At 47.6% G+C, this 24,721-nt stretch overlaps 1 protein-coding gene across 2 annotated transcripts in view; it reads left to right on the forward strand.

Moving 5' to 3' along the window:
- Positions 1–24,721, forward strand: part of GSAP (gamma-secretase activating protein) — a 2,819,616-nt gene that overhangs the window by 934,360 nt on the left and 1,860,535 nt on the right. For both annotated transcript variants that reach the window (XM_069628052.1, XM_069628053.1), the window contains exon 13: positions 3,141–3,215. In XM_069628052.1, the coding sequence (XP_069484153.1) occupies positions 3,141–3,215 (75 nt within the window). The remainder of the gene's footprint in view (positions 1–3,140; positions 3,216–24,721) is intronic.

Below are 24,721 nucleotides of genomic sequence, written 5' to 3' on the forward strand. Positions count from 1 at the left end.
GTCTTGGGCCCCTATTGGCTTTGAGCCAATACTTAGTTTCTCAATTTCATACCCTTCTTGGTATTCTCTTGACTTTGTCAATACTTGTTTCATACAACACATTCCTTGATTTCTGTCTCATGTAATACTTGGCTTTCACTCCATTTATGAGTATTCAATGTGCTTTGTATTCTGTGAGCCATTTAAACGTGCTTTCAATCAGTTTCAGTTCACTCAATATTTTAAAGGTTCTTGTTCCGGCATGCAAAAATACTTTTAGGCACTTTCAGTTAGTTCGACATTTCCAAAGGACTTTGTTATATGTCACTGGAGCGTCCCGGCATGAGTGTGTAACTGCCTTACACTCACTGGTCGCACACAGCAGCGTCCTTCTCCCCAGCGTCCTTCTCAACAGGCCTCTCCAGGTTTCTTTGGCTTCTCAGCTTCCCCAGACTCTGCCTCTCCTTCGCTGCCTCTTCAGAGAGCATCGCTCCCTCTCCTGGCTTCTCGCGACGGCGGCTGGGGTCAATGGGAGTTTCACAGCTCGCACAAAGCAGACCCACTCCAGAGGGTAACGGTACCACCAGACCCTCGCACAGCCGACCACGGTTCTGGCGTCTTTCTCCTGCACAACACCGCTCCTGGCACCTGGGACTCCAGCTTCCTTTCCTCCAGCCCGTTTTCCCTCTCCTAAAGCAGCAGGCGTTTTTATATCCATCAATTGTGCTAACTGACCCCAAATGTTGGTCATTGAGTTCCATTGCCTGACTGTTATGTTAAGTTAAAGGTACTTGTATAGCGCACCGTCTCCAATGGGATTGGACTATAGGGAAATCCATTAGGTGGGCATGCCTAGTTGCTCCACTGGTATGCCTCCATTTCCCTCTTCTTCGTTTCAGTACCAGAGTGGTGTAGGGAACTGTATGATTTTAATAAAAGGAGCATGTATAACTGTTTTGTCTCTGATCTGTGTGTGTTTATCAGTAAAGTGAGTATGTGTCCTCCTAGTTGGTCTCTTCCTCGTCCCAGTGTTGAGGTAGTGTTTTAGGGAGGGTAGGGGGGGAGGACTGACAGCCTACAAAGGCTTGAGGGATAGTGTGTTCATTCAAAAAAGGGAAAGGGGGATACCACGTCTCACCTAAGGACGTCCACTCCCGAAGTTCCCTCCACCCAGGTGATCCTCCCTTGCATATCTACCCCCAGGGAGGGGAGCCAAAAGCAATGGCCTTTCCCTGGCCATCTGAGAAGAGGATCCAGGCGGAATAGAAGTGAGGACGCCCTCAGGTTCCTCACAAAGGCCTTCAACTTTGAGACTTGAAGTGTTTTGATGGCGAAACCCATTTACTATAGATCTGAGTCGGCTACGCAGGATGTTACTGGTGGGGATACATGCCTAATAAATCCAGTAAGATTACTATGGCAGCAGTAGAAACAGGTTTCATTTCTGTACACCTGTGGATAAATGTACAGAGAAACCAATAGAGTAACCCTGTTCCAAAAATGTGGCTTTCCAAGCATAGATTTACAGGTATTTTTATAGGGCTTTACACAATGACAATCATAAAACGGTAAGATACATGCAGTTGTTTAAATGAACACTAGGCTTCCTAACAGAACATTCTACAACCTTGAGAGGCGTGGGTTAACAGCGCAATGGATAATTCCATTTGGCCTACCCACCTCACACAATCTCTGTATTTGGCAGACCTCTACATCATACATGACAAGCCACAGTTTAATGACACAATACCCACGTGACCCTGTGTTCCGATTCCAAAGCAATAGTATCTCGTCCTCATGTCACTGGTTGTGCCTGTATCCCGAGCCATCGCAGCCGCACTGTCTTGTGACCTTTCTAGTTTCTGCCAACCAGTCACTTTTACTCAAAGGTCTAGCTCATTGTTTTTTTAAGAATGCCTGCAGCATTCCTCTGCCTGTTAAAGCTGCACAGCCAGTGCTTATGAGCAGTGATGGAAGTGTACCAAAAAAGTAGTGGAACTGTGACTCCGCCAGGCGGGGGACAGAGTAAGAAGGAAAGGAGTACTGTGCAACACATCTTTCATGGGTTGCAGTCATGCTGCTTGATAGCCAATTATGTTGCAATAGATTTCAGTTTAGCTGCAATTGATATCCGGTGGTAAAGTGAAGAAGTGTGCTTGACTTGCTTGACTTCACAAAGAACAGTTCCGGAATGGTGAAAATGATTGCAAAAAGTAGTAGAGCTGTTAAAAGTAAAAAATATAAGTAGTGGAACACTTCTCTCGCTCACTTCGACTACTGCTTATCACCGAACATAAATCACTGTCGGTTTTGACTCAGTCCATAAACATATACTTATTGTTCATCAGCAAGTTGACAACTTTGGATGCAGTATAATTGGGTGCAAGTCCCTGTTTGGCCACTAGAAAGACAATTTGCAGTCCTTTGCAATTGTTTCCTCTTCCTGTGCCTCTGTTCCCTTATCTTCTAGCTGCATGCATTTATCCCTTTGTTTAACAAATATATCAACTCTTCTGGTTCTGGTTTGTCATTTTATGGCATATATATTGTTCTTGATAGTGTCATTCTTCAGCTACATGTCCAACGAAGGTCAAGAATTCTCCTTGAATTTCTCCTAAATATGCCTCATGTACTTATGTACACTTCAAATGTGGGCAGTCTCCAGAAAAGTATTTGTTTAACGTGGATTTACAGTAAGGAAACATGAATGTTATTCAAAGGGCTTTCCAAACAATGCATATCTTAGCAAAAATATGGAACTTTTCCAGTTTACATATATTCTGTGATACTTTTCATTTTGAATCAAACAAATACATATTTTGAACACATTTGTGTGGTGTTTTAGCATAAGATAATGTGTTTTTACATGTTTTCCAGGAGGCGGTTGAAGCTTAAGCTTACTTTTGTAAATAGTGGTGTTTATTAATCAGTGTTGGATCAAGATCGCTGAACTGTTTACATGTCAGTACCTGTGGAAGTTTGAAGGAGCTCTGTTAATAGAGAAGTGACTGAATGTATGGATGCACATAGAATGCAAAACATTTGCCCAGTAGAAAAGCTCACTGATCAGTAACATTTAATTTAATTATGTTTTGGTGGGATTTTCTGTAGAATATGCTGCACCCGACTGTTGATATTCTATATGTTTTGTGTTTTTGTAGGTGACCTGTGCATGTGTTATTGCAGTGGTCAAGAGATGCAGAAGGTGACTTACTCAGTAATGTTCTTCCACAAAGGTACAGCTGTTCTATTGTATTGTTATACTCTGGCAAATGCTTTTTTACCTTAAAGAACAATATAACTAGAGATTAACCTTTACAAACCTGTATTTTATCTCATTGGATGCCACCATTCCTATTGCTTTACTCCTAGTTACAGTTTCTCTTCTTTCCCTGTAATTATTGTAGTATATGAACTTCCTTTCCATCACTTTCCCATTGTCCAAACATTGCCAATGCTCCCCTTTACAAATAACACACACATCTCCACTCGTTCTTCTCATTCTTCATAAAAATATCCTCGGATCCAAGTATCTGACTGGACATGGTTATGGCAAGGAGAACTACTGAATTATGTTTCTTTGTCACTGCTACCACAAGCTCTACCGATTTGTGACAAACCTGATAGAACAGAGTTCACCATTTATTTAGACCTTTCCTCTAATCGGCTGAACACTTAACTATTTCTGGCTGGACCTTTTCTTGTGCTTTCTCTGACACTACGTTTTAGCAATGAGTGACTTGGTGTACAAGTCTTAATGGTCTAGCATGCCCCCTTTCTTTTCTGTCTGCTGCAGATTACAGTCTGGGAGCAAAACACAAGGATGTTTGCCTTGTAGCTGCCTCGGTGCGTTGCTGTCCTTTCTCCCTATGCTCTATCCATGTTGCCACTTATCTCTTCGCTCGGGGAAAGGTTGTTGCCACTTCCATAGGTCTTGGCTGTTTTTTGGCAGGAGTAGGGTGCTGACTCTGTTTGGGCTCTCCCAATAATCAGGTAGATATTTCCTGAAAAAAATAGAAAAGCTCTGGCAGGCTCTGTTGTTGGCAGGCATAGTGTGAGACATAGGTGTACTTCAAGTTAACATGCAGGTACGAGGCACGAAGGAAAGGGTTAAGGATTAAGTTCCACCAGCTGCCTTCCCCTTTAGGGCCAGGACTGGCTCTAGATTGTTTTGTGGCAGGTCTCCCACTCACCTTACTGGTATGGCCCGGCTACTGGTCTTTCACAGTAATATCACATAATTTACCATGTGCTGTATATAATGTTTAGCACTTGGGTAGTGGAAGGTGGGTACTTTCGAAACTGTACTTTAGTAGAGTGATGCTTAAAGAGTGGTACTAGGCACAGTATGGCAGATATTAAACCCAGAGTATTCAGTATTGTCTAGTTCCTGCCTCTTTGTTTTCATAAGGCAACCACTCTCTGTTTACACCAAGTGATCTGTCAACCTACAATTTTCATTCACTGTGCTATGGGTTGTGCTAGATGCACTTTGATCACTTGGGGGGGGCACACTATTGTAAGAAAGAGATGGGGTACACTATTCATATATTCTAGTATTGTAAAGTAAGACATTTCTGTGAAAAATAAGTTAGTCAATGGAAAAAACTTGGTTGTAGGCTTCCCATTCTTAAGACAGCCGATCCCATGTATCCTGCGCCTGAATCTGCAAGAAATGACTAATGCGAAATAGAAATGGATTCATAGGGCTCTAATAATAGCCAAAAGCAGATACTGAGACTATGGAAAGATAGAACTAAACCCTCATATGAAGACTTGCTACATAGGTTGGTGATTTTCTCTGCAAAAGATAGTTTCCTATCAAAGAAGGGATGAAACTGAAGACTATGAAGTAACTTGGGGAGCATTTATGGACCTTTATGGGTGATTGGGTCAGATCAGTATGATCTTGGTTTTATCTCACCTTTCTCCCTGTCACCTCTCACTGCCCCTTCCCTTTACCCTGATGTTCTCACCCTTGCCCCCACTTTCTCCAAGATATGTTTTTTAATAAATGGAGGTCTTTCATTTGGACCATCTAATCCTACCGATAGTTATGAAACTGAGTTTGAAATTAGACAGTTTTTGCGAAAAGTACATCTAAAAGCTTTCTTTAATGACGAATAGGATTTGGAGGCACGGAAGACACAGGGCTTTGCCCAAAATCCACTTTCACTCCTTTAAAACACCAGATTCCGACTAATGAAAAGTGTATGCTATGCAATCTCAGCATATTCCAACATGTACACAACCGACTATGACATAATCTGTGAAATTCAGAAAGACATGCCCTTAAAGGTCTTAGTAACAACAATGAACTGCTGGTCAGACCAGCAGATAAGGGTGGCAGGATCATGGTTATGAATTTTCCATAATACGTAAACATTTTCATGGCCCTCCTTGATGACAGGAGCAACTACAGTATATTAAGGAAAGATCTGACAAAATAAATTCAAAAGTAGATTGAGGACTCTACAGCCATTGGTCCAGAGAGAAACTGTATACCAAAAAGAATTTGATTTCCTTACCTCCTAATTTCTATGCACTATCTAAAGTGCACAAAAGTATTCATAATCCCACTGGGAGACCTATTGTCTCTGGCTGTGGGTCTGTTCTTGATCCCCTTTGTAAATTTATATATTTCTTTTCTCAAAGCCATTAGCCAAGAAACCACGTCTGTAATTAAGGAACTTGAAGGCAAACAGATAATCTCTTCTGAGGATATACTTGTGACAATGGACATCCAGTTGTTATATACAAGTATAGCACAGTAAGAAGCCGTTTAATGTGTGAGAGAACATCTTAACTTGCACACCCCTGAAAGAGTGCTACCTGAATTTATTATCTATCTAATGACCATCGCTTTGCAGAAGAATTACATTGAATTTAACAAGCAACTTCATCTTCTGATCAAAGGCAGTGCAGTAGGCATCGCCTTTGCCCTTAGTCTGGCGATTTTGTATATGGCCTCCTTTGAGGATGAGTAGGTCTACTCTGAAAATAACCCTTTACTTCAAAATATCTCGATATGGAAACGTTACATTGATGATGTCCTGATGATCTGTCATGGTAACAGCGATAACCTTAACGAATTTAATGGTTTGCAAAATGATTGCAACCCACACATTAATTTCACTATGGAATACAATACGCTTAAGGTATTATTTATTTTAGATCTGTGCCTCATGAATGTCGGCAATGTGACAAGGTGCACTTTGTATAAGAAACCCAGTGACAGGAATACACTTTTAAACTGCCAAAGTAACCACCAGAGGAGTTTGAAAGACAATCTCCCCTTTGGCCAATTCTTACGACTGTGTCGTAATTTATTTTATTGGATATTTGTAAGGCGCTTATACTACAAATGATGTTTCAAGCCTTACTGGTTTCGCTGACAACTTAGATGAAAGATTACTTTGAAGGGGTTACCCTGGCAAGCTCAATAAAGAATCTACAAAGAGGGCTAGGTTCACCCCAGGGAGTCCCTGTTAACAAGCAACTCTATGGACAGAAATTAATCAAGGATGAGTTGTGTACTTACTTACAATCTACTCTACAAGTCAAGAAGATGATCCAAAAATACTGGCCAGTTGCAAAATTTACCTTGCTGGATGAAGAAATCGCCATGTTTGCATTAAAACGTGCCGCTAACTTAAAAGACAAACTGGTGCACTCTAGATTTGAAAAACAAATTCCAAAAAATACGTCCTGGAACTTATACCCAATAATTGGGCCACTACCCATGTGGCACATGTTCAGTGTTCAGGTTTAATGAAAAAACAACAACCTTTCAAATTGGTGACAGAGCTTGGCAATTACAAGAACTGACTAACTGCAAGACACAAAAAGTGATCTATTGTGTTGAATGCCCGTGTCCTCTCTGAATGCTCGTGTAATCTCTGAAGTATAGATCAAAGTGAAAGGGCAGTCTATACTAGAATCTCAGAGCATCAATATAGAATTAGGTGTAGAGTCAACACTGCACCCATGGCCGAGCACTTTCTACTTTTAAGGCACTTACCGGATGACACAAAATGGTGGGTAGTCAGTACGGTGAAAGGCTATACCAACATTGAGCGATTGCTTTTACACAAAGAATACTGTTGTATCCACTGCATGGGCACTGTGAGAAACCTGAGGGTGTCTCACTGTCTGAACCCTGGGGATCTCTTGCTCAGGTGGCCAGTGCACGCCATCGCCCTTGGATTCAGACCCTTGGGGTGGAGAAGTGCGAGTGGATCACCTGGGTGAGGGGTCCTTGGTGAGTGGGGGTGATTCATCTGATGACAAGACGCAATATTCCCTCCTATCCGACACTTGCTCCACCTTTATAGGTTATGAGGCCTGTCCCGTTGCCCCCTTCCCAATTCCAATAAGTACCAACATTAAAGGGCGGCGTAGGAGGAGAAATATATCCTTATCCGATATCCCCTCAGTCACTATGGGACATTATCATCTAAAACCCATTTACCTACAACCATACATCTGCCCCCTTCACCCTGACAAACACTTACAGAAGTTTCCCTCCATCATTAGGTAAAACTACAACTCTCATACTTCCTCCCCATTGCCTTTTTTTCAAAACCACTGGGACGAAGAAGAGGAACAGAGCTATGAAGATTACCCATAGGAACCAATGTACCATGGATTCCTATGGGCAGTCTCCATCTTGTCCCATTAACGAGGACAGGCAGAGTCAGGCCTCCCGTTGCAACCACCCACACCTGAAAGTGGTTAAACCTCCCTACCAGTATAAAAAGCAAAGCATAGGAACACACTCTGAGCGAGCTGGAGATGCTGGAGGATGCAGAGAAGCCAGAGAGAGAGACCATTTGAGCTGGAAGGCCTGCAGTAAGGAGGACTTCCCAAACACTGCACCTGAATGCCCAAGGGAGACTGCAGTGTGGAGAGGAAGCAATAATCCAAGGAAGCCAGACCAGGGACAGCTAGGGTTGCCTGGCGATCCTCACTCCAGAGTTCCTCCCCTGGGTGAAACAAGAAGACCCAGGCATTTGAGGGGCAGGTGGTAAGACCCCGACCTCACAACAACATAAATACAAATACAAGAAATACATCTCCTTGGGCTCCTGCTGCTCCCAAAACAAGGGAAATGCAGTTTTCGGAGAGCTAGCGAAGGAGGAGCGGACAAAAGACCCAGGTGCATTCTGGGACAAGAAGTCCAAAACCTTTTAACTTGTGAAATAAGAAGCAAAGCCTGTGAAGCCTGCGTTTGGCGTTCGAGATATACGCCGTCCTCCCGCACTAGAGCAATAGTCGGGAAGGTGAAGAAAACACCCCGGCATCAGTCTTGGCTCCCAGATGAAAGCCACAAACGCAGCGGGTGTGTTGAAGAAAATGTGTGCAAGGCCGGGCTGTGTGCAGGCTGCAAAGGTGAAGCCATGAAAGAGTAACTTTTTTTTACTTTTGTTCTGGTAAATTGAATTTTATATATTTTTAGATGCAATCCAACATACAATATTGCAGTAAAAGCTGAGGGACAAGCCCTTCATCAGCAATTCGGGCACCGTGACTCACCCTTACACCCCCCACGCCCCTAAAAAAAAAACTGTTACCATTGCGTCTCAGCATAGCGTTCTTCGGAATGTATGTTGACGGCCGGCGCACTCTTTCACGGTAGGGACCGAACTGCCAGGAGGAGAAAGTGCACCAGTGGAGGAAATCGTTCCCCCACAGCCCCCATCTCTCAAAACCAAAAAGCACAAACATCGGGTCTAGCACACACCCCTCCCCCCGTGTCCTTAATCCAACCCAAGCCCTCTTCCCAGTACACTTGCACTCTGGGGCAACCTCCACCACATGTGCCAATAATATGCCACCTCACTGTAACCGTGCCAACCTTGTGTATTCACTGTAGGAAACATCTTGGAAAGACGTGCCGGATCGTACTTCCAGTAGTAATTTCACACCGTGAAGCTTGTATTGGCAAGATATCAACGTCTTCAATGCTCTCCGACACGTGTGTTGCCTGTTACGCTCACCTGGTATCCACAAGGACGCAACCCATCCGGGTTACTCCCTGGTATGCTTCTCAGCTTTGCCCTGATGTGGTCTGCGGGGAAGGTTCTGCCTGAAAATACAGGAGGACTGTTTTCAAGACTGACCGACTGGGGTAAGTATCCTCCCTCCACCCCGTATGATTTCAGTCCCTCTGGTGCCATCTACTCACCTTGTGGTATAATTAGGCGTGCTCTCGGTCCTGCCTTCTTTGCAGGGGTGCGTTGTCTTTCATGGGTGAGTGCGGTCCAGTTACTTCACTGACGCCAGCCCGTTTGATATTGTTCAGGTAGGTCTTATTGTTGTTCTTTAGTTTTGTTGCTATCCTGCATGCCTTTCTTTGTTTAAAATGTCTCTTTTTTTCTCACTTAGGCATGCAGAGCTTCATCGCGGCGAACTGGCTTGGTTGAGCCCCGCTGGTAAATGATGGCGCGTTAAGAGCGCTATGATGCGGTAAGTAAGCGCTATGCGCGGTGCTGTGAAGTCTTGCCTTTGCTAACCTGTGTTTTCCTTCCTTGTAGGTCGCGGTGTTCTTTAGCGGGAGTGGAATGTCCGGAGTGGTGTCAGCCGAGAGGCGACCAGCCAGGTAAGCCTTTTGAGCAGTTCGTAATTTGTAAATGTCTCTACTGCTTTCTTTAATGTTGCCTCTATCTTCCTCTTTCAGGTCGTGCTGTCCGGGAGGTGTGCAGATTCGAGGAAGCTGTTCTCAGTAGCTGTGAGTGTTTAAAGGTGAAGACTGCAGGTAAGATGCTGCTGCTAATGATGATCCTTTTGCCTCCTTGCAGGTTCTGCTTCTCCGAGGTTCGAGGGAATAGCTGGACACGGTGAGCGTCACGTTGCAAGCTGCAAATTAAACGCGAACCGTGTTGTCTTGCTCGGGTGTGGTTTAAATAGCCCCAACAAAATAGTCCAGGTAAAGTAGTCCCTAGGCTACCACACCCAAAACACTAGACCGCATAGCTTGGTTCTTAGGAACCAAGCTATGTGGATGCCTCCATGTTGGCTGACAATACAATAAAGTAGTTCCCAAGCACATTGTTTTTCACGGTGTATGAGCCTGGCCCCATGAGGGCTTTTGAAGAGGATGCCGGGCTCTAGAGGCCCCGAGTCCTGACTCCACCTGGCCAATGGGTTTGCCAGAGGGGGTTTTGGGCGAGGGTCGTGACAAAGGGTGAGGTTTTCGTCGAGTTACGCTTCTCGGAGGATTCCAGATGTTTCTGAGGCCTACCTCGCGGACTAGAGGCGCATGGCCCAGGAGAAGAGCTCGACTCCCGGCAAACTGTTCAGGATCTGCCTGGGATGCAATCTACAGAATCTGTTCAAGGAGGACGAACATTCGAGATGCCTTTACTGCCTCCACAAGGACAAAACGCACGTGGAGAAGGACTGTGCGTTTTGCATGAACATGTCCGAACGATGAGGGATCGTCGGACCCGTCTCGCCAACTGGCTGGAAGGCAAGAGCCCAGCAGGTGAGAAGAAGAAGAAGTCTGAGTGGTCTTCTAAGTCCTGTGGGGGCACCCCGGCGACGGGGGCCCAACAGAAGGCAAAGCACTGCGAGTCCACGGGCACCGGGAGCGCTGAACGATCGGGCTCCTCGGCTGCCAGGCAGGGCGCATCTTCACCGACACCATCAACCGCGAGCCAACGCTCTGGCTCGGGGAAGAGAAAATCCGAGAACCCGGCTAAGCTTCTGGAGAGGCCCCGGTCGTTCTCGAAGGAACCGGCCAAAGGGGAGCGAGGTGGTGATCCTGCCCCTAAGGTGAAGGCCTCAACCGCGCCCAAAGTGGTGAAGGCCTTGATTCACCCGGCTAAGGCCTCTATTGAGGGAGTCGCTGCTGCCCTGGTGAAGCCTGTTGAGGCTTCCCCAGCGGAGGCGACCTCGGGGCCCAGAGTTTCCCTGCCTCCGCGGAGGGAATCCTCTTTTAAGCCCATCAAGAAGACCCCCGTGAAGACCCTGGTGGAAAAAGAGGAGGGGGGGGCGGTGGCCGTTACGGACACAGACACAACCTCCGAGGAGGAACTGGTCGAAGTCGTAGAGGGACTCGACAAGAATTTGGAAGAGGCCCGGTCCCACGGGAGGAATCCTGATGAGGGGGACGACGAGAGCAAGGGTGGTGACGACGAGGCTCCCGTGGAGGAGGAGCAACCGTCACGCCCGTCGCACCCGAGCCACAGGACAACTCGGTGGTCATTTTGATGGCAATCCAAGCCTTATGCACGGAGATAAGGACAAGATTGCCCATCCCCGCGACGGACCACCCAACTGAACCGGGCCCGTCGGGAAGCCCTCCAAATAAGAGGAGGAGAATTCATCCAGCCCCGCCCTTCCAGCCCTCACGGCCCTCTCAGCCTTTGTCGCCTTCCCCGGTCCAGAGGGATGACACTGGAACAGACATGGCCACGGCAGGGACGGGTGATGACGCCGGTGACGACGGGACTGACCTCCCGTCGCCGATTCCTTGGGCTTCCCCGCCCGACGAAATTGGCTCCTTCCACGCCATGATTGCCAGGGCAACCAAGCTTTTCCAGCTCTGCCCCGAAGAGAAGAAGGAGGAAGACTTCCTCTACCAACGGGGCAAGGTCAAGAGGAAGACGGTCCTCGCGGTGCTGTTGCTGGATGACATCTGGGACGAGGGACTTGCTCTCTTGAAGAACCCATCCACAACGCCTGCCAAGAGGGACCGATAGGAGAAGAAGTACCGGGTCCCTGATGCCGCTCCGCTGTGCCTTAGGCACAACGGCCCCGGATTCTGTCGTTTCGGCAACGGCCAAGAAGAAAGCGGGGGGCATCGGCTTCGACTTCAACTTCCCCGCCAGATGGCGAGGGTAAGAAACTGGACGCCATGGGACGACGAGTCATCTGGTCCGCGGCAACGACGATTAAGGCAGCCAATGCCCTAGCGATTGTGGTCCACGACGACAGGGAGTTGTGGTACAAGATCACCCCCGTGTTGGACTTCCTCCCGGACGACAAGAGGGCAGAGGCCCTAGCGATCCTGCAGGATGGTGAGGTGTCATCGGACCACACCATAACGGTGGCCACGGATATTGCCGACACCGGCTTCTGCCAGTTGGGCATCAGTGTTTGCCTCCCTTGGCTGGGGTGGCTCAAGGCGACGGATTACCGCCAAGACGTACAAGCCAAAGTTTTGGACATGCCCTTCGATGGGAGCAATCTGTTTGGGAAGACAGTGGATGAGTCACTTCAGGCCATCAAGACCGACACAGAGACGGCTTGGGCCTTGGGAGTTCTACAACAACGACGGCCGCCCTTTCGGAACTCGGGAGGCAAGCAAGGTGCCTCCAAGTGATTCGGCAGCGGCTCTTTGACATACCGTCAGGCGGCCCGCTCCACGTCGCAAGAAGCCTACAGGGGACAAGGCAAATCAATTGGATCTCGCCGTCGTCGCCAAGGCGGCAAGGCCGCTGCCAAGCAGGATGGAACCGGCCGTCGCGTCGGGCCCCCACCGGAGCACCCCGGTGGGAGGCCGGCTGTCGAAATTCGTCAGCGCGTGGGAGTCCATCTCCACCGACCGTTGGGTGCTGGATGCCCTGCCCACGGGCACACTCTCGAATTTCTAAAGAAGTGCCCCCGCATTCCTCCCGTGGCCAGGACAACCACATTCCTCAACTGCTATTAGAGATACGGGCGATGCTCAAAAAAGGGGCCATCAAGCTTGTCCCAAAGAGGCTCCGGGGCTCCGGAGTATACTCGAGATACTTCCTCGTCAGAAAGAAGACAGGGGGATGGCGTCCCATCTTGGACCTGCGTCGACTGAACAAATACATCAAGGCACAGAAGTTCCGGATGGTCACCCTCCAACACGTACTGGGCCAGCTGGAGGAAGGTGACTTCCTATTGTCATTGGATTTGGAGGATGCGTACTTTCACATCCTCGTTCTAAAAGGACACGGAAAGTTTCTCAGGTTCGTGGTCCAAGGACGGCACTACCAGTTCAAGGCCCTCCCATTCGGATTGAAGTCGACGCCCAGGGTGTTCACCAAGTGTCTAGCGCATGCTTCCACCAAGATACACCTGGCAGCTATTTCCCTATACACCAGAGCTACAGGACGGCCATCCCTGTGGTCTCATCGCCTGGTGAAGGAATTTATGAAAGGACTGTTCCGATCGTTCCCGCCGGTGAAGGCTCCGGCCCTGGCGTGGGAGCTCAACGTGGTGCTAACCCGGCTCATGGGGGCGCCATTCGAGGCTCTGAATTCGGCACCATTGAAGTTGCTGTCGTGGAAGACAGCATTTCTTGTGGCCATCACCTCGGCACGACGAGTGGGAGAGATCCAGGCCCTATCCTGCAAGCCTCCATACTTGACTTTTCACGAAACGAGGGTGGTGCTGAGGATGCACCCCTCCTTCATGCCCAAGGTGCCGTCGGACTTCCCCCTCAATGAGCCCTTGGTGTTACCAGTTTTCTTCCCGTCGCCTTCGTCGCCGGCCGAGAGGACTTTGCACTCGCTGGATGTAGCTAGAGCGCTGAAGTTCTCATGGACCGCACGAAGAGTTTTCAGAAGACTTCACAGCTGTTTGTGAATTTTGGACCTGTCAATAAAGGAAGGCTCTCTCGAAGGCTTCCATTTCCAGATGGCTCTCCGGCTGCATCATGCACTGTCACCGGTTGGCAAACCGACCGTTGCCCGGCAGTCCAAGAGCCCATTCGACCAGAGCGATTGCTGCTACCACAGCGTTCTTGTCTGGTGTGCCCCTGCTGGACATCTGCAGGGCTGCTACGTGGAGGTTGACGCACACCTTCACTAGATTCTACTGCGTCGACCGGGATTCCAGACCAAGCAGAGCTGCGCAACCTGTTCGAGCATGGTGAGGAGGTAAGAGATGCTTAATGTTGAGTTTATGTAATGCTTAATGTTGAGCCTTGCCACCTCCCGTGGTTGCATGTGTGTACTGTTAGGTATTCTTATATTCATGAGCATGTGAATCCATGCCAGACCCCATGCTGGAGAAAGAACAAGTTACTTACCTGTAACTGTTGTTCTCCAGCATGGGTCTGGCATGGATTCACATGCGAACCCTCCCTCCTACCCCTCTGCGGCTCTTCACTTGGTCACTTCGTCATACTGCCACTTACGTGATACCAAATCTGAGGATGGCTGCCAGGCGCAGGACTTAGGGAGAGGGCAGTCATTGGCTGGGGGCAGTATGACCCAGAGACCAGTGATTGGTTACTACAGACAGATCAGAAACGAAACTGATACTGATTTTTTCCTTACAGAGGATTCCCAGCCTGATGACGTGGAATATTCGTGAGCATGTGAATCCATGCCAAACCCATGCTGGAGAACAGTTACAGGTAAGGAACTTGTTCCTTTCGTAACCCACCCTGGCTTTCTGATTCTGCCAAAGGAAACTTAAGATCTGTGATTTAGCTTCCCTCAGATAGTCCACGGGAGCCCAGAGCAGCAACATCTGAAACACATCGGGAGAAGGTTCATTTTTATAGCATTAACCCTCCCATCCATGACAGCTGGCTCTTAACCCACATCTCCATCTCAGTGAATAATTTGTCGAAGAGCGGGTGATAGTTAGTTTCACCCAAGTCTTCCTCTGGTTTGACATTGGTGATGCCCAAGTATCTGATGCTGTCGAGCTGTACCTGCAACCCCAGGGGCCCGAGCGCCTCAGCATTCCTAAGGTTCTCTGAGGCAAAGGGAAAGATCACTGACTTCTCTTTATTGACTTTGAAGCCCGAGAACTGCCCATTCTCCTCTATTATTGCCAGGGCAGTGGGGACAGAGCTGGTGGGGTTCACTAGGTGCAACAGCACATCATCAGCATAGAGTCCTAATTTAAACTTCTTTTTACCTACCATGATTCCCTCCACCTGTGGGACCTTCCTTAATCGCTCGGCCAGCACCTCCATCGTTACCGCAAATAGAGGCGAGAGTGGTCAACCCTGTCTTGTCCCCCTCTGCAATTCAAAAGGCCTCGACAGTCGCCCATTTACGGTCACACGCGCCACCAGCGCTATGTATAGCACTAAATACCTCTCAGGATCCGGTCCCCAAACCCGAATTTCCATAGGACACCGTCCAGGAAACACGAGTCCACCCGGTCGAAAGCCTTCTCGGCATCGAGGGCCACCAGCACCGGGTTCCCCTCCCTCTCTGTCGAGGCCTCCATCAAGTGCAGTGTCTTGCGCAATGTATCAGCCTCCTGCCTACCCTGGAGGAACTCCACCTGATCGGAGTCGACTAATTTTGGCATAATGCCCTCCATCCGCATGGCTAGCACTCTGGTGAAGATGTTCGCATCAACATTAAGTAGGGAAATGGGACGATAGGACTTACAACATTCTGGGTCTCTGCCCACTTTTGGTATTACTGTTATTTGTGCCCTCCCGAAAGAAGGGGGGCCTTCCCTGTGAACAGGATGTGATTAAATACATTTTGCCAGGTGTTGGGCGAGCGATCCCGTGAAGGTCTTGTAAAACCCAAGCATATACCCGTCTTTCCCAGGAGCCTTCCCCATCAATATTGCCTTTAACACTTACTCCTGAGTGTTTCACCTTTCCATCTCCACCTTCGTTACATTGAAGATTCGGCAGAGACACCTCCCCCAGATAGCTACCCAGTTCCTCTTCATTGGTCCCCCTCTCCCTTGCATAAAGTCGTTCATAGACCGCTGCAAATTCCTAAGCTACCTTTCCCGCAAGGGAATGTAGCTGCCCGTCTGGATCCTGTACCGCAGTCACCCATCCCTCAGCCCGTTGACCCCGAAGCCTGGCCGCCAATAAGGTGTCGTCCTTGTCCCCCTTCTCATAATACCTTTCTTTCAGAAATTGCAGGCTGGCAATCACCTTCCCTATCTCCAAGTGTCTCAGCTCCTGACGCTTTTCCCTCGCGAGTCCCAGGTCTTCCTTCTTCTCCCTTTCCCCTTTGCCCTCAGACAACCCAAGCTTAAGAATCTCACCCCTTAATTTTTTGGCCTGTAAGGTCCGAATTCTTTCCTTGGCCGCTCCTTCTCGAGTAATAGGACCCCGCCATGTAGCCTTGGCCACGTCCCATGTCATGCCCAACTCCACCTCCCTGTGTCATTCAACTGGAAGAACTCTTCACTTGCCTCTTGCATTTCTTTCAAAAAGACAATATCCTTCAACAGGGCATCATTACACCGCCATAATGATTCCCCGGGCCTTAGTCCCATCAGTGCTATGCCCATTACCACCATATCATGATCTGACCAACTAATGGGCGAGTTATCGCTACTGGTGACCCTACTGACATGGCACTGGTCCAAAAACCAGTAATCAATCCTTGTTCGGGATCCGTGAACGGGGAGAAAAAGGAATAGCCCCTTTTTGCAGGATGACATTCCCTCCATACATCTGCTTGTCCCTGATCAACATCTACTCCATGAGTCCCCCATCCCGTAGCCCGGCTTCACCACCCAGAGGGTCCTGCACCCACTATGATCTTCGTCCCGGTCTGCCCACATGTTGAAGTCCCCCCCCCCCAATAGCGGCAGGCCCACCGCCCGGCCAAGTATCTCTGCCATGGCTTCCTGTAAGAACTGCATCTGCCCTGTGTTTGGGCCATACCCTGCGGCAATCGTCAGCTGCATGACCTCCGGGGACTCAGAGATCAATAGTCACCTCCCATCTATCCTCCAAACCAGTGAATTAACTATCCAGACTCTCCTATTAAAGAGGATGCCTACTCCCTCTTTCTTGGAAGGCCCTGAGGCCCAGAAAGCCTATCCAATATGTGCCCCTGGAATGCATCTCTCTTCCCCTCAAAGCAACTGTGTCTCTTGCACTAGCAGCACGTCTAGGTCCCTAGTCCGGATTTCCCTTCCCTGCAGGGACCGTTTGGTGGGTGAATTCAGACCTTTAACGTTGAGAGTCCCCAGCTTAAGAACCTAGGTCCGGCCTCCTCCCTCAACTCGTGCCATCTAACTGCACCTCCTTCCTTCCTTCCTTCCAGGGCCAAAAGCTTATTGATCAGTCCTTGCACTTTCCTTTCCACCTCCGCCGCCGTTTCTCCCTTCTGTTCTCTGACGCCAAGGATGCGTAGGTTGTTCGATATTTTTCAAGTCTTCCAACTTTAAAAGGATTTCTTTTTCTCTCACCTCCAAACCCGTCATGCGTGCCTCCTATTTAATGTCCAGGAGGTCCACTTGCGGGTGATTATTCTCCAGTCCCTCCATTTATCTTCCAGTTTGTCTACACGACCCTTGAGGTCACAAATGGAGGCCTGAATATCAGTCTGGATTGCCTTGATCTCTTGGAAAATTTCTTTTATATCGTCCCTAGTTAGAGCCGGTGCTGGTGTACTTCCTCCTACGGCCATCTTGTTCTGGGTTAGAGGAATCCCCCTCTGGTCGTACACACGACTTCTTTGAAAACGCTGAAACGACAGGACCCCGGGCTGCGCCGCTCCTCTGTATCCAAGCGGTTCCAGGTTCTCTTCCACCATGGCAACCAGTGACTAACCATCAGGCTTGGGGGCTCCAGATGACCACTGTAGGGCTCCACAAGGCAACACCTTCATTTCTACACAGACACGTGTCTCACTGGGGTCCCTTGCCCCCTCTAGGCACAAGCAACAGTGTCTGTATAAAGCCCCGCTGTCGTAGGTGTCCCCGCAAGGGTCCGTGTCTCTCTGCTTCTTCCCTTTCCTGTTGGTTAATTCCACACACTCCCAACGCGTCACTGGTATATCGGGCCTCTGACCTGCGCTCCGACTAGGCCTAGATATCTATGTCCCTCTTCCGGTTATGGTGGGGGGGATCCTCCCTGTCTGGCCGGGCCAGCGCACCACTGGTCTTTTTCTTTATTGGGAGATTTCACTGCCCTCTGCCCGGGCCGTTATGCACATGTCCTCCACAGTCTTTAGCTCATCTCCACACCTCCTCCTGTGTGCTCCACTCGGGTGCTGAAGAGTTCCAGGACAGTGTGTGAACAGGGGGGGAGGGCTGGCCACAACACCTCCAAGTTCTCTTCACTCAGCTCCACAGACGGGTGAAATCCTCTCTTTGCCTCCTCGGTCCTCCTTCTCACCTGGTGTCCCAGAGGGTCCGTTACTCCTGGGGTGCCCTTCTCCGCACTGTGAAGCGGCCCGGGCCGCACTGGATGGCCTGGACCTGGATGGCTCCTCCCACTTTCCTCGCCTCTTCAAGAATTCCCCACGCGCTTGAAGGCAGTCTGGCAGAGAGGGGCAAATCCGACAGGCCAGCCCCGCTGACTAAGGGCTCTGTTCCTCAACCGCCCGCACCAATTCTCTTCACCCACTGGGGGGGGTGCCGAGGTCCTCCACGGCCCACCAGCAGGATACAACTTCCACCTGCGTGCGCCCCTTCGGCGCTCCTCCTCTCAGGCCTCACCCGAGGCAGCAATGGTGCACCAGCACCCCCTTCCTGGACTCCGGGGGGGGGGGCAAAGCTATGTGTTTGGGCTAGCTCTGCCCTGGGGGAAGCACAACAAGCTCTGGTGCGACAGTATGCAGAGCTCCTGCTTCACGCAGCCATCTCCGTCCACACCCCTTGGTGGTCTCCCAAAGTGTGACTTTTGAGAATACGGCAAGAGTATGAAGGGGCAGAGTGGTCAGGCCCGTTGCGGGTGCCCAGCTGAAGGTCTCTTTCTGAAGCGTTTTTGATGTCCACGGTCTCCAAACTGACGACTTGATGAAGGCGGGCCAATTGAGTTTAATGCCTGCCGAAACGTGTAGAGTTTGGTTTGCCATCAAGCACCACATAGTTTGCCATCAAACACCAAGTAGGCAAAGATATCTTTTACACAAAGACCCGGACATCAGCCTAATACAGCCTTAGGATATAAGAGGATTACTTCCGAAATCCTCATACAAATAGCAAATTCTTCATATATTGGGATAGTTTTGCTAATTATTGATCTAAATTTAGGATTCTACATTATTCACCTAGCAAGTAATAGATCCTCGGTGACACTTGTTACACTGAACGCACTTCAACCTAGGTGTACAATTAGGAATAGGAACTGAAGTGTGTTACCTAATTGGTTTTCCTTTTGCTGCACGGTGTTCATTATTATATTTGATGTATGATGATTTAATTTGTTCCCTGCACTTTTGAGATTTCTCACTGATCTTATTCTGTGATTTTGTATTGTTGTGTCAAACAGTATTCCTTGTTTACAGCACATGTGAATTAAAACACCAAATGAATTTTTACCGTATATTTGTTTATTTGCCCTCACAGTTTAGATACATTAGAACTGAGTTAGCTTCTTATTGAGCATGTTTTCCTCCATTAGCTTCAATTGTCCATAGACATTTCTAAATAAGTAGTCTGGACTACTGAAGATCTAACTTGACACACGCAAAGTAAAGTGGGGTAGCCTTATAACCAGCTTTACTTTATTTTTGTTCTACGGTCGGGATACATCAATATTAGCATCTCTGTCTGAAGCGTGCCATATCTTGGGAATGAAAGTGATGAAAGGAAACTGAAAGGAATTCGAAGTGGTCATGCAAGGGTAAAGTAAAATCCTGCGCACAGTCGAAAGACTTCAATATTTGTGAGTAAAAACAATGGAAAAGAGTGAGCGACAAAAGGTCTGAGCCCAGCTGAAGGAGGCCTGTTAAAGTCTATGCAATTGTAAAGAGGTACCCAGCCTGATCCCATTTGAGGGAGGCCCACAGTGAAATATGCATATTGAAAGACTAAAAATTGGTGAGAGGGTCGGACCCCGGGGTGAACGCTACCCCCAAAGACTTTATGGAGAATACAGGGTCCAAGCCCGAAGTAGGCAGATCAGTTGTAAAAAGGGGGTCCCGATCGAGGGAGACTCCTTGTGAAAAGGGGGTCCGAGCCCAGATGAGAGAGACCCGCGGTGGACAGCACACCCAAAGACTTTGTGAAGGTGAAAATCTTAACCAGAGAGGATCTTTGGTGTTTGTTTTGTTACTCCAGGCATTCTACGAACTAGAGACTTTTATTTGAATAGAAACATTGTCGCAAAAGGCCTGGATATTTGTGTTTTGAAATGCATTCTCCTGCTAAGAGAAGCCAGAGTGTATTCAAAGCTTGAGTATGCCACCTTGTCCTGTGCTGAAAACGTGGGGAAGGGAAGCCAAGTATTCAGTTATCCTGACATATTTTTATACTTTTCTTTTGCATACAGCATATTACCACATTATTTGTTATTAGAGGTATGGATTGGCAATATTTCTTTTTGTATAGGCCCTTTTTATTTTGACAGAGACTCCGCTAGGACTGCATTGTTATTATTTGATGGTCGTAGCTTGCTCCCATTCTTAGGTTTAGGGTTAGATAGGCGTTCAACACAACCACTCAAGTTCAATAAACACCCTTGAACTGTGATCACTTGTGTGTGTCTTCACTGTTTGATATCATGCCTAACTTACAGCATCCATATTCATGGTTTGAATGAACAATTTGTAATCTAGCGGCCTTACTAGGGTTGAACACTTCCTATTAAGTCTAGTAGGTTTGAGGAACCTGAGGGCATCTTCCCATCTACTCCCCTTGAATCCTCTTCTCAGGTGGCCAGGGAAAGGCCATCGCTTTTGGATCCTGACCCTGGGGGTGGCTATGCAAGGGAGGATCACCTGGGTGGAGGGTCACCCCCCCTACCTTTGTAAGTTATTCTCTCTCTCTCTCTCTCTCTCTCTCTCTCTCACTCTCTCTCTCTTTCTCTCTCTCTCTCTCTTGTTCACGAAGAGCATTGTAAACCACTACTACCATGGTCAGGCATGTCCCACTAATTGGGGTCAGGCAAAGGACTTACACTTGCAGTCAGTTGAAAGGCTACAGGTGTATATAAAAGGAAACCAGTCAAATGGCGGAGAGAGAGCACCCTGGGGAAAAGGACGTGGCAACCCAGTATGGAGCAGGCTGGAGCGTGCCGGTGGAGAGGTTGCTGAGCGCTGCAGGTGAGCAAGAAGGACGCCGTAGCCTGAGCAGGCTGTGAGAAGGTCTGGAGCCGTTCAGAATCCAGTGCCGTGTATCCCTCGCTGGAGCTGGGGGACACTGAAGACTTCTGGGAGCTGCCAAAAGCAGCAGTAAGGTTCAGAGGCAAAGCTCCCGGTGAGTGAACAGGGAGCTACAAACCGCAGAGGAGAAAGCCAAAAGTACCCAGAGGAGCTGCCGGAGGGATGGTGAGTGACGGAAAGGGAATAGTCATGTCGGGGCGCTCCAGGGGCTGGTCTTGGGCAGAGATGCCGATCAGATGAAACCACATAAGAGGGTCGGAAGACCGAAGGAAAGTATTGTGAATGCCGAGCGATCTGCAAAGTGTTTCATGTATTATTGAATACTGAACTAAGGAAATGTTATGAAAAATACATAATAGCATTGCACGAGTGAAAGGAAAGTATGGTGCACTTTAGAATACAGAGGTGCACTTCCGAATACGGCGAAAGCAAGTAGAAATGCATTGATGAATAATGTGAAAGTATGAATCGAATGAAAGTCAGTAACACGGGCAGAGGAAACAATTGAAAAGATAAATGATAAACACTATTGTGAAGTATGGAAGCAAAGTGGTGACAAGTAAAAGTGCTCCACAAAGTGAATGGTGTGAAAGTTACGTTGTGCCAGAGTCAAGAAGGTGCCAAGGAGGAAAAGAACTGCAAGTAGACAATTGAAACGGGTTCAAAGGGGGAGCCTTTTGTTGGCAAGGAAGTCCAACGAGAACAATTGAGTATAACAAAGCGCCAAGCATTATCGGTTCCGTGACCTGTAGTGGGTGGATGTGTGGTTCGCCAACTGCGCCTAGACCGAGGAAAGTTCAGTTACTGAAACTGCTGTTCCTATCAAGTATTGAAAAGAACAAGCTAAGTGAACTGTTGAAAAGCCTGAAAGTTTGCAAAGTTGGTTTGGAACACTTATTGAAAGTCAAGAGACTCTTAGGAACTAAAGTGAACCCCAAGGCCTATTGGAACTGTGGGTTTGAACTTGGGGAAGGAACTGAAACCAAGCCAAGAGCTGGAAGAAGCTCAGAACTTTAAATTGGAACACTTTTTCTTTTGGTGATGACATCCCTACACATTGTTTATCTTTAGTTGTGAGTGCAAGTATAGGTTTTGGACACAGGCAGACTTTTAAATTGAACTTGCTGACTCAGACTATCCTTTGTTTCTTTAGGTAGGGGAATCCCACCTTAGCATATGGAAAGTTAGGCCTTACACCATCCTGAAATTTGAGTTAATAAAAGCGTTTGGTTTTGAATATTGAGTCCGTTGTCTGTGTCTTGCTTCGTGATGCCTTCACCGTGGAGAGAACTGCATTGTCATGTTTTTTCCTCTGCTACTCTGGATGATGACTACTATACATCTTAATCTAGCACAATCTATTATAATGTGCGCAATCTAAATAAATCTTGTACGTTCTCTGATGAATATACTTCATGATTGCCTTGGCTTGCTGTGATTTTTGCTTGATGCGACTATCAAACATTGAACTGACATTTTAATTCATGTCGATCGAAATTCATCTGTATACTGTGGGACACTCTAGCTATTACAAATATAATATGTTGAATGCTTACCTTTGTCACATGCACTGGGTTGCTGTTTCTTTGACATTCATTTTAAATACTTTTACCACAGTATCTTACACTTAATATCAGACATATGTGCACTGTGATTGTGCATAAACAGTGATCATCAAATTGGTTGGTTATCAAAATATATTCATGTGCTCCCCCCCAACCACTGTTGCATTGGAAGTCGTGCATTTGTAATGTGGATTACCTATTTGGGCATCCTATCTACATTGTAACCTTACTACGTTGTATCTCTATAAATCCCCAGATCGTGAGATTCCCCCCATACCATGTTTTTCTTCTTGCCATTTACGAGTGCTGTAATCAGCTCATATATATTTGATACTAGATGTCTTCTTTCCTTTAATATATGATCCGTTCTGGAACTGGGGCATCATCACCCGTCAAATTAGTCTCTTTCTTGATAAGTGTGTCTGCTGTGAGACAGGCATGGTATCAAGAGAGACACAGACTCAGAGTCCCTGCACTGGGGCCTGTATATGTACCCACACAGTCCCCATCCCACTCATCTTCTGCACTAATCAGATATACCCTATCTGACTACTGTAGCACTTATCACTTGCTGGCTGCATTTCCACCGCTCACCACCGTTATTTATTTATTCTGTTTTTCTCCTCTGTTCCGCACTTTCCACTTCTCGCCCTTTCCATGCACTTTCCCCCTCCTTCCCTTTTCCATGCACTTAAGCGTTCTCAATGTCACTGGGCCTAGTAAGATCGTTGTTTTTGTTTCTCCCTTGTTCCCCTCCCTTTGCCTGGTTGCGCTCTGAAACACTTGTGTATGAGCGCGATACAAATAAAATATATCATATATCATATCATGTTAATTTTAAAAACCTTTATTCACTAAAGTTCCTGGGTTGGTGTAATGCCTAACTGGCACAAACACTAAAGGGATAGTTCCCTTGACTGATGATTCTAAGGGCCGTCGTTGTCTGAGAGTCCAAAATAAAAATCTGTCTGTGTCTAAACCTATGCTTGCCTTCACTCTTTAACAAAAATGTGTTAGGAAGTCTTTTTAAAGCAAAAAGTGGTCGTTCAACGAAAATAGAAAACCAGGATTGGTTTCAGGTGGTCTTCTTACCAGGTGTAGGATGAGCTCAGTCAAAAAGGGACTTTCTCATAGGACCTTTTCCATTATTCAAACAGTGTCAATGGGGTTCTCTTCCCCAAGCTTTAGTCCTTCCAAGTTGAAAATATATCCAGACAAACACAGTTCTTCTTCAAGCGTCTCAGGGTTCCTTTCCGCCATGCTCCAATTCCTTCAGTAACACAAAATAATCAAGATTCAACTTTGATGGGCCTCCTAGGGTTCCCTTCCCGAAGCTCAGGCCTCTTCCAAGTTCAAACACAAGTTCAGCTCTTGGGCCTCTCCGGGTTCCCTTCCCCAAACGTAGACCTCTTTTGAGTTTCAAAATACAAGTTCAGTTTGTCAGGTTGTACCTTTCTTTCACATACAATTCTTTCAAGGGATAGCATTGGAGGCTTTTGAAAACCCCAGGTTCTTGGCTCCTTCTAAGCGCGACCACTCCGAGCTTTAACACCTCTCTTTAAGTTCCTGCTCTTCCTTCTTTTAACCTTTTACCTTCAGGGACTTTCTGCACCCTGTAAGGAAGGCATGGTATCAAACAGTGAAGACAGACACAAGTGATCACAGTTCAAGGGTGTTTATTGAACTTCAATGGGTTGGTAGAACACCTATCTAAAACTAAATCTAAAGATGGGACAAGCTACGGCCATCAAACAATAACACTGTCCTAGTGGAGTCCGTCAAAATAAAAAGGCCTATATTAATAAACCTATTGCCAATCCTTCTAAATGCAAAATTGTGTGGGATAACAATGTATGCAAAAGAAAAGTGTTCAAGAAATTATATGTCAGAATAGTTGGGCAGTTGGCTTCCCTTTCCCACGTTTTCAGCACGGGGCAAGGTGACCTGTGCGGGCTTCTCACACACTCTGGCTCCTTGGCCACGAGGTAACAGTCCAACACATAGGCATCAGGGCCTTCCGCCAAAGTCTCTCTCCCAATGACATTCTCTTATTTGCAGAGGGCCTGATGTAACGAACATAACACAAAAGGATTTTCACTTTAACAAGTTCAAGACTGGTCCACCTCCTTCAAGCTCAGACCATGGATCCCCCTCGGCCAGGCTCAGATCCTCTTTTCCACAAAGTTCGCAACTTGATCT

Source organism: Ambystoma mexicanum, chromosome 12, assembly GCF_040938575.1.
Source record: "Ambystoma mexicanum isolate Mex_15411 chromosome 12, UKY_AmexF1_1, whole genome shotgun sequence".
NCBI lineage: Eukaryota > Metazoa > Chordata > Amphibia > Caudata > Ambystomatidae > Ambystoma > Ambystoma mexicanum.